Source organism: Schistocerca cancellata, chromosome 3, assembly GCF_023864275.1.
Source record: "Schistocerca cancellata isolate TAMUIC-IGC-003103 chromosome 3, iqSchCanc2.1, whole genome shotgun sequence".
In the NCBI taxonomy this organism is placed as follows: domain Eukaryota; kingdom Metazoa; phylum Arthropoda; class Insecta; order Orthoptera; family Acrididae; genus Schistocerca; species Schistocerca cancellata.
The window spans coordinates 661,838,361-661,857,658 of record NC_064628.1 but is presented as its reverse complement, the minus strand read 5'-3'; the positions used below and the strand labels follow the sequence as shown (position 1 = coordinate 661,857,658).

General features: G+C 38.1%; 1 protein-coding gene across 2 annotated transcripts in view; it reads right to left on the bottom strand.

Moving 5' to 3' along the window:
• LOC126175636 (integrin alpha-PS2-like) overlaps window positions 1–19,298 on the bottom strand; it is an 836,969-nt gene that overhangs the window by 22,731 nt on the left and 794,940 nt on the right. For both annotated transcript variants that reach the window (XM_049922524.1, XM_049922526.1), the window contains one exon: window positions 10,221–10,390. In XM_049922524.1, coding sequence (XP_049778481.1) covers window positions 10,221–10,390 — 170 coding nt within the window. The remainder of the gene's footprint in view (window positions 1–10,220; window positions 10,391–19,298) is intronic.

Below are 19,298 nucleotides of genomic sequence, written 5' to 3'. Positions count from 1 at the left end.
CATTCCAAGTGGTTGTGGTATAGTCATTTTGAAGGACTACACAAGCTGGAGCTGCTGCATCAGTTTTGCAACAATACCAGTGTCAATGGTCACGTGAAAATTCTCACACCCAAAGATAAGGTGCAGAACGTCCACACAGTGCAGATGCCCACCAGAACTGTCATATTGTAAGGGCAGCAGTGGCAAATCGTACAGCTACCACAGCACAGACAAGAGGGCTTGTGAGCTCAGACGTGTCAACATGAATTGTTGTGAACTGGTTATTAGCAGTGGAGCTACAGGCATGCACAGCTCTAGTCTGTCTTCCACTCACATCACAGCATTGACATGCATGGCATGATTGGTCCAAATAGCATGACGTGGTCTACAGCGATGAAAGCAGATTCTGCCTGCATGCAACTGATGGTCGTTCATGTGTGTGATGTAGACCTGGTGACTGCTGTCTCGTTAAGTGTATTTGTCCAAAATACACTGGCTCCACCACAGGCTTTATACTCCCAGGTTCCAAGAAGGTACAACTCTCATTCATCTTTGGTGTTTCTGGAGGGGACACTAACCAGCACTCGGTATGTGCAGAAAGATGTTAGCCCGTTCTTTTGCCATTCTTGCAACAGGAAGGTGATGTATTGTTCCAACAGGATAATGATCACTTAACACACTGCCTGTGAAATTCAACATGCCCTCAAGACATGCAACAGTTTCTCTGGCCAACATGATCTCCAGACTTGTCTCCAATCAAGCAGAATTACATGAACTGGTTTAGCAAGCATTGCATAATGTATCCCACGACAGTATTCACCATCTGTATGATCAACTGGACGCCAAAGTCAGTGATGGCATTACCACCTGTGAAGATTACACCATGTACTAATATGGGTGTTTCAGCATGGGTGATAGCTGGTACCTCTGACCGCTTAAGCTATTGATCTGTAAATATTGTCACTTCATGTACTCCACATCAACTTTTGCAACAATAAATTTTGAGTGAATCAAACACATTTAAAAGGGCATACTAATTTTTTCCGACAGTGTATACATAATACTTTTAGGACATGAATGTCCTAGGAATTGTAACAGTTCCATGATCTTTGAAATTATCCGTAAGATGTGTGTTGTGTAGTTTAAACACTGCTCCTATTGTTTATTTTCATGAGCAAATACTTAACTGGCTGTATACACTATGTGATCAAAAGCATCCGGACACCTGGCTGAAAACGACTTGCAAGCTCGTGGCGCCCTCCATAGGTAATGCTGGAATTCAAAATTGTGTTGGCCCATCCTTAGCCTTGATGACAGCTTCCACTCTCCCAGGCATATGTTCAATCAGGTGCTGGAAGGTTTCTTGGGGAATGGCAGCCCATTCTTCATGGAGTGCTGCACTGACGAGAGGTATCGATGTCAGTCAGTGAGGCCTGGCATGAAGTCGGCATTTCAAAACATCCCTAAGGCATTCTATAGGATTCAGGTCAGGACTCTGTGCAGGCCAGTCCATTACAAGGATGTTATTGTCATGTAACCACTCTGCCACAGGCCGTGCATTGTAAAGAGGTTCTTTTCACTTTTTAACATTTGTTTGTTTGGTTTGATTTAATTATTTAATGAACTAGGAATTTCTTTACTATGTTGCAACACACTTTCCATAGTTATCAGGAACATTATAACATATACAAATACAATAAATAACGGTGCAAGCCCCCTCCGTGAAAAACACAACCACACCATAACACCACCACCTCCGAATTTTACTGTTGGCACTATACACACTAGCAAGTGACGTTCACCGGCATTTTCCATACCCACACCATGTCATTGGATCACCACATTGTGTATTGTGATTTGTCATTCCACACAACATTTTCCCACTGTTCAGTCATCCACTGTTTACACTCCTTACATCCGGCGAGGCATCGTTTGACATTTACTGGTGTGATGTGCGGCTTATGAGCAGCTGCTTGACCATGAAATCCACGTTTTCTCACCTCCTACCTAACTGTCACAGTACTTGCAGTTGATCCCAATCCAGTTTGGAATTTCTGTGTGATGGTCTGGATAGATGTCTGCCTATCACATATTACAACCGTCTTCAACTGTCGGTGGTCTCTGGCAGTCAACAGATGATGTCGGCCTGTATGCTTTTGTACTGTACTTATCCCTTCACATATCCACTTCACTATCATATTGGAAACGGTTGACCTGGGGATGTTTAGGAGTGTGGAAATCTCAGTTGTAGATGTATGACACAAGTGACAACCAACCACCTGACCACGTTCAAAGTCCGTGAGTCCTGCAGAGCGCCCCATTCTGCTCTCTCGCGATGTCTAATGACTACTGAGGTCGCTGACATGGAGTACCTGGCAGTAGCTGGCAGAACAATGCACCTAATATGAAAAATGTATATTTTTGGGGGTGCCTGGATACTTTTGATTACATAGTGTATGTTTCCATTAGGAAACCGGGTCTGAAAGTACACAAAATATACAAATTTTGTTTGTAGATTCACAATATTACTAAGTGAAACACACCTCAAACTAAGTTTTTTCATTTGCCTCAATGTAGTCAATTCCTGTCAAGAACTTACCTGATGTGCTCAGTACAATTTGGGTCATATGATAGTTAAGTAACTTCATTTCTATACAGCATTGATAAAAACAGCTTTGGAGGGATCAAATGGGGCACTGTCGTAATGGTTTTATTGATTATCTGTAGGTCACAGCAGATGAACAAATGGATGTATGATTTAATTGTCAATCCCTGTTTCACAAGTGTAAATGGATGTAGAGGATTATTGCTAAATACTGGACACACATTTTGGAGGAATAGGGGTTAAACACTATTTTAGCATCCTGATTTTGTGTTCTACAGTTTCCCTAAATTAGTTGAGGCAAATGCAGCAATGGGTCCTTCAAGAGGGCCACAGTTGTTTCCACCTCCCACTCACATATATCTGACCTTTAAGTCAACTGGATGTTGAAAACATATCTTTCTCATTTACCTTTTGTGTAAGTCACATGTGAAACATGAAGGATGAAAGTGGATGTATGTGTTTGGAGGCTCCATTTCATTACTTTTAACATTACCCATTGGTTTGTATTGTTGCCTGCCAAACTAACAAGAGAGTTCTTTTGCTTCTTGCGGCTGACCAAAACACTTAGACCAACATATGCCACAATTAATTTTTTCTGAAACTGAGGGCAGGTAGAGTTTAATACAAGAATAAGTGAAACAATTGCCCACTGCCTTGCTGAAATCCTGTCCTGATATTTGCCTGAAAAGGCTGAGGGGAAGCCTTAGAAACCTAAATTAGGATGTTCTGGTTCGGGTTTGAATACAGCTTCTCTTAAATATGGACCAAATGTCTAAACCATGGTGTCACCCTGCTTGATATAATTCAGGTGACATTTTTTTCAAAGCTCTTAGAAACCATTTAATTTCTGTGCTTAATGATATATGTCTAGCTGAGGCATAAAAAGTATTTAAGTGTCAAATGGAATGGTAAATTCTTCAATCACACTCTCCATGCTGGTCCTGAGAGGAATTGCTGCTCATGTGCTGCAAGTATGAAGTATTGAGTTCACATGAAGCCTATGTGCTGGGATGGGAACAGGAAGGGGAATTGTGCAGGTGGGAACTCTCCCTGCAATATATCCTACATTCTCACGACTCTCCTGGCTCAATCTTCATTAGCACTTCACATCCCTGTATTCCACCAATGCACCCTCAGTCTTTTATTTCTCTCCTTTTCTGCCACCCCCACCCTTCCCCCCTGCTTTCCATCTCACTGCACCTAGCTGCTCTAATCTCTCTCCACCTTGTCCCTGGATGCTCCCACAAACAGCACTTCATTATCCCCCATCCCTGCCCTGCTATCCCTTTCCCTCTCCAACCCAGCCTCCTCTTTACCCCCACCACCCAGCTGGCTCTCCCATCATACACTACAGGTCACAGCCTGGCTTCAGCTGCCAGAGACTGGTCATGTGTGTGTGAGTTGTGTTTGCATGTGTGTGTGTGTGTGTGTGTGTGTGTGTGTGTGTGTGTGTGTGTGTGTGTGTGTGTGTGTGTTTATTTTCGATAAAGGCTTGTTGGCCAAAAGCTCACTTCCTGACGGTCTTTTTGTTGTGCCTATCTGCAACTCAGTATCTCTGCTATAAGGCGAGTAGCAACTATCCGTTTCATACTATTGTTACAACATCACATACACTTTGTATCTACATCTACATCTACATCCATACTCCGCAAGCCACCTGACGGTGTGTGGCGGAGGGTACCTTCAGTACCTCTATCGGTTCTCCCTTCTATTCCAGTCTCGTATTGTTCGTGGAAAGAAGGATTGTCGGTATGCCTCTGTGTGGGCTCTAATCTCTCTGATTTTATCCTCATGGTCTCTTCGCGAGATATACGTAGGAGGGAGCAATATACTGCTTGACTCTTCGGTGAAGGTATGTTCTCGAAACTTTGACAAAAGCCCGTGCCGAGCTACTGAGCGCCTCTCCTGCAGAGTCTTCCACTGGAGTTTATCTATCATCTCCGTAACGCTTTCGCGATTACTAAATGATCCTGTAACGAAGCGCGCTGCTCTCCGTTGGATCTTCTCTATGTCTTGTATCAACCCTATCTGGTACGGATCCCACTCTGCTGAGCAGTATTCAAGCAGTGGGCGAACAAGCGTACTGAAACCTACTTCCTTTGTTTTCGGATTGCATTTCCTTAGGATTCTTCCAATGAATCTCAGTCTGGCATCTGCTTTACCGACGATCAACATTATATGATCATTCCATTTTAAATCATTCCTAATGCGTACTCCCAGATAATTTATGGTATTAACTGCTTCCAGTTGCTGACCTGCTATTTTGTAGCTAAATGATAAAGGACCTATCTTTCTGTGTATCCGCAGCACATTACACTTGTCTACATTGAGATTCAGTTGCCATTCCCTGCACCATGCGTCAATTCGCTGCAGATCCTCCTGCATTTCAGTACAATTTTCCATTGTTCCATTGTATATGATGTAACACAACAGAAAAAGGTATCTGTGACCACTGGAGACATATACATACCATATCAATTCACATAAACACACCTCATGATGGAGATTTAAATCTTTGCACACATAGTGGAAATAAAATACATTGTGACTGGTAATAGTAAACTTGTTCTTTCAGTTAAATAAATGTGGGTACTGACATTATAATCTTGCATCAAAGTGTAGAGTATGGTACAAGGTAAACAGAATACAGAAGTACCTACAATTTCAGAGCTATCTAACATATTCATTCTCAAAGAACTTGAGTAACAGAAAGTGAAATAACTGCACACAACAAAAAGGGTTTCCAAAAATCCTATCAATTTAGTCAGGGCCACTTTAAGAACATCTTTCATACAAGTGACTTACCTGCCGCCCCTCCTTTCCCCTGCCCCACACCCCACTCTCGCCCATCTTCCCCCATACCTTTTCACCTGTATCAGTTGCTACTAGTTGTGATATTCACTGTATGCAGATCTTGCACTTGGGCACTCCTCTAAATTTTGTGTTCCAAGCAGCCGCTTGTAACTGTGATACATCCTGTGTGAAATCTTACAGTTGTGGCACCTCTGGCACCCTTCCCAGCTTGGCACTCCAAGCAATGGCTTGTGCTTTAAACTGGTCCTACTTTTAATAGAATAATTCACAAAGGGATTGTGGTCACAAATTTGTTATACATGAGATAAGGGAAAATATTCCATGGACAATTTTTTTTTGCAGAAGCATTACAGATAATGTTATTGGGACAGAAATGCCTCATACTAGAATTATATAGATTCGAAAACAGTTTGGCAAGCTCCTCTTAAGTAATTAGAAGTGCTTTTGGAAAATGCTACAAAAGATAACTAAGAAACGGAATGGTTGTTTCTGGTCCCAATGTAGGAGCCTGAAATAGCAAATATAATAATTTCTTTAAATGGTAATACAGGAAGGCTAGATGGGATACCTTCAAGGCTTATTAAATATTGTGTGCAAGCTATAGTAAGACCATTTACTTTTTTGACAAATCTAACATTGAAAGAAGGTAAATCCCCTTACTGCTTAGAAAAGAGTACAGTAAGCCATTATACAGGATCAATTACCAAAAACATGCACAGCAAATTTTGTGGAAATGGAAAGTATTATTGAGTATGGTTTTCATAGAATAGATTGTCAGTTAGTGACTCATACTGTTAGCCAATGAACAGACTGTAATAATGGACAGAAAGTATATTTTTTGTGCAAACTTATACTTCTTTAAATGGAACAATGTCTACTGACATTAACACACTGACAGGAGGGTAAATTAGAATGACAACATTGTTTATTGTGGGATTCTAGTGCAAGTTGTTTATGAGAAGTTCCCACACTAACACTTATACAATACCTGTAAGCACACACTAAAGAGCAACAGAAGTGCATACACAATATTAGAGAAGGAAAGTTGCTACTCACCATGTAGCGGAGCTGCTGAGTTGCGATAGGCACAACAAAAAGCTACGCTACATGGTGAGTAGCAACTTTCCTTCTCTAATATTGTTACATTCCATCCTGGATTTTCCATCGTTTGATTTAATGAAGATCATATATAGGCACAACACAGTATGTAATGTAAAGCATGGTTTCAGGAAAAATAGGTAAGCTAAGACATCGTTGAAATCTTTCTATATTTCACTTCAAAGATGTTAGATAAAAAATGTTTGTGGATTGTTTCTTGATTTCTCTAAAGGTTTTGGCTATGTCTGTCACAATATTTTGGAAAAGAAACTACATCATTATAGTACAAGGGAAAAGTCAGCTGCTATTATAGGCTCCTTCAAGAAACAGAGAGAAAAGTGCATTGAGATAAAATATGAAATTAACAGTAGTATTGTTAATGTCTGTTCTGGAAGCCTAAAAGTGAAGTAGAAAATGCAATAAGGTTCAGTGCTAGATCCATTACTTTTCATTCTCTACATAAATGACTTAAAAGTTGAAGAAGATGTCAAGGTCATTTTGAAGAACTTCAAGAACCACTACTGAGTATAAAAAATTCAAAGTAATATTTCAGCAGCAACAACATGTTTGGGTGTAAATGGCAGTAAAATGCACACATGCAGGTACATGCCAGTAGAACCAGTCCATGCTGGCAGTGTTAGACTTGATCTAAGAAACTTAGCCCAGCTGGAAACAAACCACTACAACTTCTTAAGTATGGACATTGACAGTTATTTGACTTCAAAACACTACATAGATAAGATCTGCTCAAAAATAAGCTGTAACATATTTCCAATGAGGATAATGTCAAGTATAGTGAATGAAGACGCTTTATTAAAAGTTTACTCTAGTGTATGTTCCTAATGTAGTTACTGTATATTGATCTGCTTTGCACTGCAGATGTACAAATACTAAGGCTGCAAAAGTTTCAAAATTAAACTACTAGATGCACTGCCCAAATATCTCCAGTAAATGTTGCATAAATAAATTTAAAGATCTGAAGATTTTAACTGTCCTATTGCAGCCATTCTTTTCTAACAACTTCATTAACGCTTGAGTGAGCATACGTATGTATAAAGTGTGCCAACCGCAAATAACAGTCTTGAACTGTTCCACTGTTGTTTCACAACTATGTGACTACACCTATTCCTTCATTATTGTTTCACCTAACACAGTGATAAGTTGTGATGTTATACTCCAAGTGAGCAGTTGTAATACACAACAAACAGTAAGTTAGGTGACAAAAAATTTAAGATCCGTGCAAAAAAATGCCCCAGATTCTGAGCTAGCAGCACAGTCCCACAATGAGGTAGTTGGATATGAGATAGTTAGTAACTGAATAAGTGTTTGGTTGGAATCTGCTGCAAATGTGCTGTTTAATGGTTTAGGTGGGTCATTACTGTGTGGTAACACTTGCATGTGGCAACATAATGAAAGTTTATTTTATTATTGTTTAATTAAACAGTAAATTAGCTCATGTAAGTTTATTTTATCATTTTTAATTACATTAAGATTAAACTGTTATCTTGCTCATACATATTTACATTAGTACAGCTATTCTTCATGTGTGTACAAAGTGTGCCATGCAACTGCTCTTGTTACGTACTAAGGTAAATATGTATGAACAAGATAACAATTTAATCTCAATTTAGTTAAAAATGATAAAATAAACTTACATGAGCTAAATTACTGTTTAATTAAACAATAATAAAATAAACTTTCATTATGTCACTATGTTGCCACATACAAGTGTTACCACACAGTAATGACCCACCTGAACCATTAAACAGTGCAGTTGCAGCAGATTCCAGCCAAACATTTATTCAGTTACTAACTATCTCATAGACAACCACCCATTTATGGAACTGCATTGCTAGCTCAGAATCTGGGGCATTTTCTTGCATGGATCGTAAATTTTTTCTCACCTAGCTAGGTCGTGAAGGGTGTAATGAGGCCCAGAAGTCATGCGACAACATACAGTTTTGTAGTAGTAGCAGTGAGCAGTAGACATGCTGCTGCAGAGGCACTTTTTCTTTTCCTTTTTTTTAAAAAAAAGAAAAAAAGAAGTGGAGCCCCTCTTACTCTATAAAAATCTGTGTGCCCGCTCAAGGGTTAATCAGCTATTTTCAACTAAGATATACATGATTATAACAACATAATAGGAATTATTACCAACTAAAAAATAATCACCTGAAACTAATGGATAAAGATCAAGTAGGTACAGGTAATATTTTCTACAAGCACACAACAAAAAGAATATCAAAGCACTATCAGTTTTTAAAAATAAAAAAATAACTGTCTGAGTTTGACTTGCTCATACAGTTCAACTTGCCCATAAAGTTCAACAGAATACCTGAATTCCAATTTCTTGTAACCCCACCAGACATATCAATGGAAGATGTGAAACTACTGAAAATTGTCATTACGACTAGATCTGCTAAGATTGTTGTCAGCAACTCTGGCTGACCAATCACACGAGACCAACTAACTAGCCAATTTAAGCATGAGCAGCCATGAGCTCCCTCTCACTCTCTGGTAGTTAGCTGATGCCGAGGTCTGATCAAACTGATGTTTCTCAGATGATTACAGTATATTTATAGACTCTGCTGGATAGCAAAGCTGACTCCTCTCACTGTTGTGCAAATTGATTGTGTCCATGTGCAAGATTGCTAGCTTCAGGAGCTACAAACTGCTGTACTTTCACAGCCAAGCAAACTAACTAACCATTGCAGTGGTTTCCACTTCTGTCTGGCAATATTGCTCCACCTGTGTTACTATGTGGTCTCTGGCTTGTAATCACTGTAACCTGTGGGCACAGAATTATTAGTTTGCAGCCCCCCCCCCCCCCCCCACACCTTTCCTTGCACCAGTAACAGTATTTAACCCTTATGTGAAATTAATTTATTAATTTCAAAAATTATAGCTCAAATGTAATATCCAGTACTGTATGCTGCAACTTATGATGAAGAAGCCTGATTAAGAAAACTGATAAAGATTAGTGGCTGTAGGAGTGCTTCATTATAGTGATACCTGTATGAATGGAAACAACAAAAGAATAATGTTACAGTGTACCAAGTGAGGGCAATGCAGCAATATTCTTGCTAGACTTGCATTTGTGAAATGAGAGGTTCTTATTTCTGCCGGCCATTCTGATTATTTATTTTGTAGTTTCCCTAATCATGTAAGGAAAATTCCAGATAGTTCTCTTGAATTGTTCAATGTTTCTGCCCCATTTTAATTGCAGTATAAACATTTTCTTGGTCTTCTTATGTTCATATGTAAATTACTGCGTAATGTATCTTACGGAGTCCAATAATATTGTAAAAATTGTATAAGAACAAACAGAAAAATGAAATTAAATCACAGTATGATCATCATCAGCATAACTGTGATGAGAGTCCAGATCTTGTGAATCTAGTAGATAATTGTCACTCAGGAATCTTAAACAAATTTAACACCCCTAATGTTGTGAGCCTTGCTGAGTTATTCCATTTGCTGAGCTCACAGCAATACTATGTTTTCAACAAGTGGCTACATGTAATTCATTTGTGTATTAGTATATTTAGTTACAAAGTACTCTCATAGTAGTCCATTAGGGATCCATATGCTTTAGTCTAATGTAACTAATTACATTCACTGCCAAAGGAGTAATACTCTACCTGTCTCATCCAGATTTTCTCCAAATACTCAGAATTTTTATGCAAAACATTTCTGCATAACATATCTAAGATTCATGTCTGCTTACCCTATAATAGAGACTCCAGTCCTTATAGATATGGGAACTTCAAAACGTATCACATTATCAAGTGTAGAACTCGACTCTTCTGGATTTGTACTGTTCACCTCCATTACAAATTCATATTGTGACTTCAGGTCCTCCTTATAGAATGGTTGTAGATGCACTTTGAAATGTAGCTGCAAAATCCACAAATATCTACCTCAACACATTCTCATAATATTTACATTTAGTTTGTGCTTGCAAACAATCAAGAGATTTGCCATAATAATAAAATATGCCCATTCTCTTAATCAATATATTCTCTGTAATTAGCTTAAGCACAAAGAACTATATTCTACCATTTTCAAGCGTTGACATTTCCTGGAACTTGAAGTATATTAAAAATATTATAAAAAAGTGCAAAAAAAGAGGATATTAATCTATGTGATTTATTTCAATTTTAACAAGAATTACTTTGTAATGTAGTTTCTATAATAGGGTAGAGTTTGAAGAAAGTTGAGTTGTGACATTGAGAAATATAAACAATTTTACTGACAAGGAAACATTCCCAAGCATCAGTCAGAATGATCTTGATGAAACTTGGTGGGTGTTTATAGGAGGCAAAATAATGCAGTACATATATTTTTTATTTGCACCCAACTTCAGTTAGGTACACTACTGGCCGTTAAAATTGCTACACCACAAAGATGACGTGCTACAGACACGAAATTTAACTGACAGGAAGAAGATGCTGTGATATGCAAATGATTTTCAGAGCATTCACACAAGGATGGTGCCGGTGGCGACACCTACAACGTGCTCACATGAGGAAAGTTTCCAACCGATTTCTCATACACTAACAGCAGCTGACCGGTGTTGCCTGGTGAAAGGTTGTTGTGATGCCTTGTGTACGGAAAAGAAATGTGTACCATCACGTTTCTGACTTTGATAAAGGTCGGATTGTAGCTTATCGCGATTGCGGTTTATCGTATTGCGACATTGCTGCTCACGTTGCTCAAGATCCAATGACTGTTAGCAGAATATGGAATCGGTAGGTTCAGGAGGGTAATACGGAATGCCGTGCTGGACCCCAACAGCCTTGTATCACTAGCAGTTGAGATGACAGGCATCTTATCCGCATGGCTGTAATGGATCGTGCAGCCACATCTTGATCCCTGAGTCAAAAGATGGGGATGTTTGCAAGACGACACCCATCTGCACGAACAGTTTGACGATGTTTGCAGCAGCATGGACTATCAGCTCGGTGACCATGGCTGCGGTTACCCTTGACACTGCATCACAGACAGGGGCGCCTGTGATGGTGTACTCAACGATGTACCTGGGTGCACGAATGGCAAAAAGTCAGTTTTTCAGATAAATTCAGGTTCTGTTTATAGCATCCAGATGGTCGCATCTGTGTTTGGCGACATCGCGGTGAAAGCACATTGGAAGCATGTATTCGTCATCATCATACTGGCGTATCACCCAGCGTGATGGTATGGGGTGCCACTGGTTACAGGTCTTGGTCACCTCTTGTTCGCATTGACAGCACTTTGAACAGTGGATGTTACATTTCAGATGTGTTACAACCTGTGGCTCTACCCTTCATTCGATCCCTGCGAAACCCTACATTTCAGCAGGATAATGCACGACCGCATGTTGCAGGTCCTGTACGGACCTTTCTGGATACAGAAAATGTTCGACTGCTGCCCTGGCCAGCACATTCTCCAGATCTCTCACCAATTGAAAATGTCTGGTCAATGGTGGCCGAGCAACTGGCTCGTCACAATACGCCAGTCACTACTCTTGATGAACTGTGGTATTGTGTTGAAGCTGCATGGGCAGCTGTACTTGTACACGCCATGCAAGCTCTGTTTGACTCAATGCCGAGGCGTATCAAGGCCATTATTACGGCCAGAGGTGGTTATTCTGTATACTGATTTCTCAGGATCTATGCACCCAAATTGCTTGAAAATGTAACCACATGTCAGTTCTAGTATAATATATTTGTCCAATGAATACCTGTTTATCATCTGCATTTCTTCTTGGTGTAGCAATTTTAATGGCCAGTAGTGTAATTTGGCATATTAGGGTTAGAGCAAATAGCTTCAAAATCATGAGATATAAAAAATGTGTTTTCTATAAAAGTTGAAATGTAACTAACATTCATAAAAACTGAACAAATATTTTTGAAAAAAATCTGAAAATTTTGTGACTACCCCACCACAATTAATGAATTTTGCAAAATGGAAACTTCTGTTACAACATAAATTAAAGAAGCTTCTGCACCACAAACATCCATGTGTAGTAAAGCTGGTTTCTGTAATACCATTTTTAGAAAAAAAGTTGTACAAAATGTGCTGTCAGAGTATGTACAACACTCCTGATTAAAATATCTAAACACTCATTATTATTCTAATTATTTGTTTTACTTATTTTACTTATTTTGGATTATGTTTTAAATTGTTATATTCCATTGTAAATTATTTTATTTTACTTCCTTTTTTTTAGTTTACTGTTTCACATACGTATTTTGTTAGTTGTAAATAAAAAGTAACCCATTATTATGATACTAATGATAATCAATATAGGAATGATTACAACATTATGTTTTTTACACTATGCACACACAACAAATGAATTTTCTCCTGCACTGGGAAAGACGTCTGTCAAACGTCATTTGACTTGTTCAGATGTTAGCTTACCAGATTTGGATGCTGTCACAAGAACATTTGAGGCTTCAAAAAGAGATTCTCTAGATCTCAGTCCAAACTCTCCATTCATTTCTTTTAAAACTATGTAATGGGGCAGCAGGGGGAGGGGATGGAGGCATGGGTAAGCAGTTTGCTAGTTGCAGAGACTGCAGGCTGAATCAAGTAACTGATGACAATGAATGCATCATGGATTAAACTTTCTTTGCACCCTTTTGTAACAAAGTATGTTCAGAGTACAACTCCAGGTTGAATTCACTCTGATCAGAGATGTACACATTTTCAGGCGCCAAAATTCTAATGTGCTGCTTAAATTGCATGACAAATCGTAAAATGACTTTGTCAAGATCATTTTTATTGTTTATATAGTGTCTAGCTATAAAATTAGTTATTTTCTGAGATACAATTCCATGTGCCTTTTCAAAATTCAATAGCCATTTGCGACTTGCCTTGAAATTATATAACTATATTTCCCAGCTCATTTGCAAGGCCCACTTTTGAAGGTCAGCATCAGGGATAACCATTCAATGATCCATAGCCCCTAATACTTTTTGCTAAGTCGAGCAGTGTATTGCTTTCATTTTATCACATTTTGAGTCATCAAGAAGAACGTAGTAGGTCAATCCAAATGAAGTGGACCAGTAAAAATTAAGTTGGTTGCTTGACCATTTTTAAATATTTTAATTTTTTTATATGTGATTACTCTATAATTGAGAAGTTCAAAACAGTTTTTTAAAAATTTTTACCTTTCACTTTTACTGAATGGCGGGCATTCTCGTTTGTAAGCGCGCGACGATGTTTCAGTTTAGAGACGTTAGAAAAAATATGAATATCTCTGCAGTCGGTTAAGTTACAACATTGAAATTGACATGACTGTTTTTAAAAAAGTGTCCTCTCCAACATTTTCTATTACACAAAATACCCTAAATTCAAAAATAACCAGTCAGAAATGACCTCCAAAGTTTGGTATCCAAATTTTCAAAAATCCACTTTTTAGGCCCAAAAATAACAAACAGGGAGTGATTTATGAGTGTCTATTTTTTCCTATAGTTAGATATCATACACTACTAGCCTCATATACAGCAAGTACACTTACAAATGTTTCCTTATTTTTCTATGAATTTTTGAAATTTGAAAATTTTCATTTTTGGTAAGTTTGAGGCTAGTTAGGTGAGACTGAATATAAAAATATGATTTTTGCACAGTTTGTACACCTATATGATAGCAACGTACTGTAAAACTTTCAACATTGATATCTGACTGTGAACAGAGATATGAATTTTTGAAAATGAGGAGATAATTCACATTACTCTACAACTGCTCTTATGGCTGTTCCCAATTCATGTGTGATGTTGAAGTAAGGTACTGAATTATAAACAAAAAGTGGAAACATCACTGAAATTAACATTTATATTATTTTGACATACATAAAATAAATATTTTCAATTAACATCAGTATTCAGTATTCAGCATTCAGTTTATTCACCATTGACGACTTACAGCGGAATAGGTCTGAACATTAAATATACAATTAACAATAACTTTACAGTAAAGTTTTTACAATTTAATTCCTTTTCTTTTAGGAATATTCTTATATACTAATGTCAATGATTATTTCAAAATATTCTGTTATCTTATAAAATGGGTGTTTGAGTAACCAGTCATAAACCTTACGTTGGAAAATATTACTGGTCAGTGACCGAGCAGATGTGGAAGTTTATTGAAGAGTCTTATACTCATTATTTTGAGTGAGTTTGCAGTCTTTGTGAGTCTGTGTCTTGATATGTCGAAGTCCAGTTTGCCTCTGGTGTTGTGGGGACGTATGTTCTCTCTGGTCTTGAACTCATTAAGTTGCTTTTGACATAAAGCAGTGCTGTGTAGCTGTATAGATTCACAACACTTAATATCATGTGCTTGATAAAGAGGGGGCAGCAGTGTTCCTTGGGCTTAACTTTGCTCATTATTCTGATTACTTTTTTTTGAATTTTCAGAATTTCACTGACAAAGCAAGAATGTCCCCATAACAAAATGCCGTAGGAAATGTGTGACTGAAAGAGGCCAAAATATACCACCTTTAGATACTCATCAGTGACTACATATGTCATTCTCCAGATGAGATAACACACTCTTGCTATTCTCTTTCAGATATGGCTAATGTGTTCCTCCCAGTTTTATTTTGAATCAATGTGGAATCCTAACAATTTTATTGATGTGCTTTCAACAGCTGTAGTTAAACCCAGAATTAGTTCTTGTGTTTTATCAGGATTACACAGGAGTTCATTAGAAGAAAACCAATCTATTACTGGTTCTAGTTTTTCCTGTGTTGCCTGATGCAGTTCTGTTGTGTCATGGTGTGTGTTGAGCAATGTTGTATCATCCGCATAACACACAACTGAATTTGCTCCTACATGGTAAGGTAAGTCATTAATTGCAATGATGAACAGGATAGGACCTAGGACTGAGCCCTGAGGCACTCCAGTCCGAACTTCCTTCAGTGAGGAGCATCTATTTTTAATTGATACAAACTGTCTCCTGTTACTTAAGTATGATTCGATTACATCCAAAGATGGTTTGTGTATGCCATAAAATTCCAGTTTTGCAAGTAGGGTGTTAGATGGTATGCAGTTGAAGGCTTTGCTAAGATCACAAAGTACAACTGATACTAGATCCTTATTTTCGAATACAGTTAACACCTGGTTAACAACTTCAGTGACAGCAGTAGTGGTATTTTTACCATGTTGATATACAAACTGTCTGTTGGAGAGGAAATGTCGTGTGGCTAGGGCCTCCCGTCGGGTAGACCATTCGCCTGGTGCAGGTCTTTCGATTTGACGCCACTTCGGCGACCTGTGCGTCAATGGGGATGAAATGATGATGATTAGGACAACACAACACCCAGTCCCTGAGCAAAGAAAATTTCCGACCCAGGCGGGAATCGAATCCGGGCCCTTAGGATTGACAGTCTGTCATGCTGACCACTCAGCTACCGGGGCGGACTGTTGGAGAGAGGAGATCATGCTTATCAACATAGTTATTTAGTTGACTGTACATTACGTATTCAAAAACTTTAGAGAAAATAGGGACAATAGAAACTGGTCGATAGTTTTGGGGTAGATGCTTATCTCCCTTTAGCACTTTAGCAGTTTTGAGTGCATCTGGGAAAACTCCAGATTCTAAACACATATTAAAAATGAAAGAAAGAGTTTGACAGATAAGGTGTATTATTTTTTTCATTACATAGTTAGAAAACCAATAACAGTCCATACTTTTGGAGTTGGTGAACCTTGCCACGGCTTTTACAATATCCTCTGGGCTGACAACATTCCAGTGGAAAGTATACATCCTATGGGGCACAGCACCAAGATGATCTAGTGCACAAGTGCCATTTTGCTTGATTTTGTTTTTCAGCTCACTCACTGAGGTTAGGAAGTAATTATTTACTTCTTCTGGGACCAGCATTGCATATTGTGTATGGGTTTGTGAATTATATTGGTCGATGATATCCCATGCTGCTTTACATTTGTTGGGAGTGCTTCCAATGTAATGTTCACATGCTTGTTTTTTGGCCAAGGACAGTTTGTCTTTGTAGATTTTTTTTACATTTTAGATAAGCTCTATAAGAAGTATTATCTAGCTCAGGTCCTTGTTTACAAGAATTTTGATATATTCTGTACAGTCTGAGCATCTCCTCCCTAGTGAGAGCTAGCTCATCTGTATACCATTTTAGCTGTTTGTTTTTCTGTTTATGCTTAGGGCTGCTTTTGATTAATGGTGAGCAGGAGTACCATAACTCTATGAGTATTTCCAGGAAGTTGTTAAACACCATTTCACCAGCACCCTTCTCAGGTTGTGTGGTGTATACAAAGTCCCAGTTAACATCAGATATTCTGTCAATAAATAAATTAATATATTCATCTTTCTACCCTCTTACCCATGTGGCATTAGACTTGATTCTGACTGATTTGTCTGATTTAGGCAACTGATCACAGGAGAATGTTAAAATCAATGGTTCATGATCAGCTAGGGCTCCACTGGCAAGTCTAACGTCATACATATCTCTAGAAAAATTTACTATAATATTCTCTAAGCACGGCTTATCCCGTGTTGGTGTGTAATTTGTACATTGTAAATTTAGTGATCTTAAGATATTAAAAAACGTTCTAGTAACATGTTCATCACTGTTGGCCATTTAAATGTTGAAATCGCCACAGATAGTTAGTTTTATGTTAGATTTTAGTATTTTCCTCAATAGCAGCTCAAATCTTTCGAAAAATGTATTTACATCTCCTCCTGGTGATCTATATAGGCTAACAATTATAGTATTCTCTACGTTTAATCTTATACAGCTAAATTCTCCATCTAGTTCTGCACAGTAAGAGCTAACATCTATTTTAGTAAACATTATACTATCTTTAACAAATATTAGGACACCTCCATTCTTTCTTTCACTTCTACACATAATGTCTCCAACAGCATACCCTTGAGGAACAAAATATTGTACTTGATCTTCTATCAGCCAATGTTCTGAGATACAAACAACATCAACATTTTCAATACTGCAAAAATATTCTAATTGTAATACTTTGTTCCTAATGCAGTGAATGTTCATTTGCATCACAGTAACAGATTTATTTTTATTGTTTATTGTCTGTGAACACTCTCTCATTCGAATGTCACTTTTAGCACCTAGTTCAAGTACAGGAGGTTTATTACCTACCAATTCACAGACTTTTATACTAAAAAATGACGTACATTCCAGGTATTACTCAAACCGCTGCTTTCATAGTTTGTTTTATTCTGTGTGAGTCTTTCTTTAATTATTTCATTGAAACGTTCGCACACCAAAACACACAAACTTTTTCCCTTCATAGTTTAGGTGGTGCCCATGTCTGGTGTGAAGGTTCCGCTGCAGTTTACTTATATTAACCACAGCACAACTTGCGTATTCAGAGCACAGTTTCTTTATTTTAATATTCGTTCTTCGAATTTCTTTATTAACGCACAAACTATAGATCAGATCGTGCCTGTGAGGCACTGTAGCAACAACTGTATTCCTTGATTTATTTTTATCGAGTAAGTTCTGAAGCACTTTTACGCAGACATCTGCTTCATTTTTCGCAACATCATTTGATCCCGTTATGCATATGACAAAGTCATTTTCTTGCATGGATTTTGTTTGGATGCAAGGGTCTAAAATGTGTTTAGTTCCCGCTCCCAGTTTAACCACACTGGTTAAGTCTCGATTTATATCTCGAAACATACTTGATAAATTCCTGCCATGGCTGTCTGTTAGAAAAAGCACACTGTTCTTTTTACCTGTTGTTCCCCGTTTATCAACATTTTTCCCAGAGTGATTATTCGTTTTCAGCACATTGTCTTTTGAATGGTCTGGATCATTTACACTGTCTTTAACACCGTCACTGGACTGCAGAACACCGTATTTGTTTTTATCCGTAAATGTAACTGCTGTTGCAAAGTTTGTTTTTATTTTTCCAGCTTAAGTCCTACCTTTGTGTCTCACTTCTGTCCACTCAGTCGATTTGTGCCTTTCGTCAGGTGCCCCTTCACTAGATTTGTTCATCGACCATAGTTCCCAATTTTCATTCTTGAGTGTGGTGATTTCGCTTCTTAAAGTGTTGACTAAAAATTGTAGACCTGAAACTCATTCTCTTAAATTTGTTATCCTTCGAGATACAACTGTTCCTAAACCTGTGGTGAATGTTGAGAACTTCAGACAGCTTCTGTGATATAGAATAAGACTTCCCAGTTGCTGTGGTAAGTTCCAGCAGTGAAAGTTTCCTTAAACCATTTTTCATTGGTATCCAAACTTTGTCACTAGTAGATTTCTTGAATGATGTTCTTGGGCCATTATGGTGGTAAAAATGCACAAAAACATCATTGTTTTCCAAACTTATTCTTTCAACCTCTGCACGCCACCACTGTCCATCATACATACATGCCACTATGTCATTCAACATTAAAGACAGAGAGGTAATTTTACTGACACAATGATCCTCATAAATTTCCGTTTCTGATGCTACATAGAATCGAACTAGGTTTCTGTAATTCCAAGGAATTTGTGGAAATGCCTTGTTCCTTTTATTGCTGTACAGTTTTCAAATCTGGTTTCAAGTGTTGTTTTCATATGCAGAACTACTTCTTCTTTCTTGTACAGAAAGTAGGTAATGCCTTTAATATTATCCTTGCAAAAGACATACATGTCCTGTACTGTGAGAATTTGGTCTGTGGTTGGTCTTTGTAGGCTGGCTTTACTTACTTCACATTTTGTTCTACATCCTACTCCATCACATGATTTTTACCATGACAAGATGCAAAAAAGTGCCATTCAGCCTCCAACCCAAAGCCTACTTTGTGGTTGGACAGATTTGAAAAA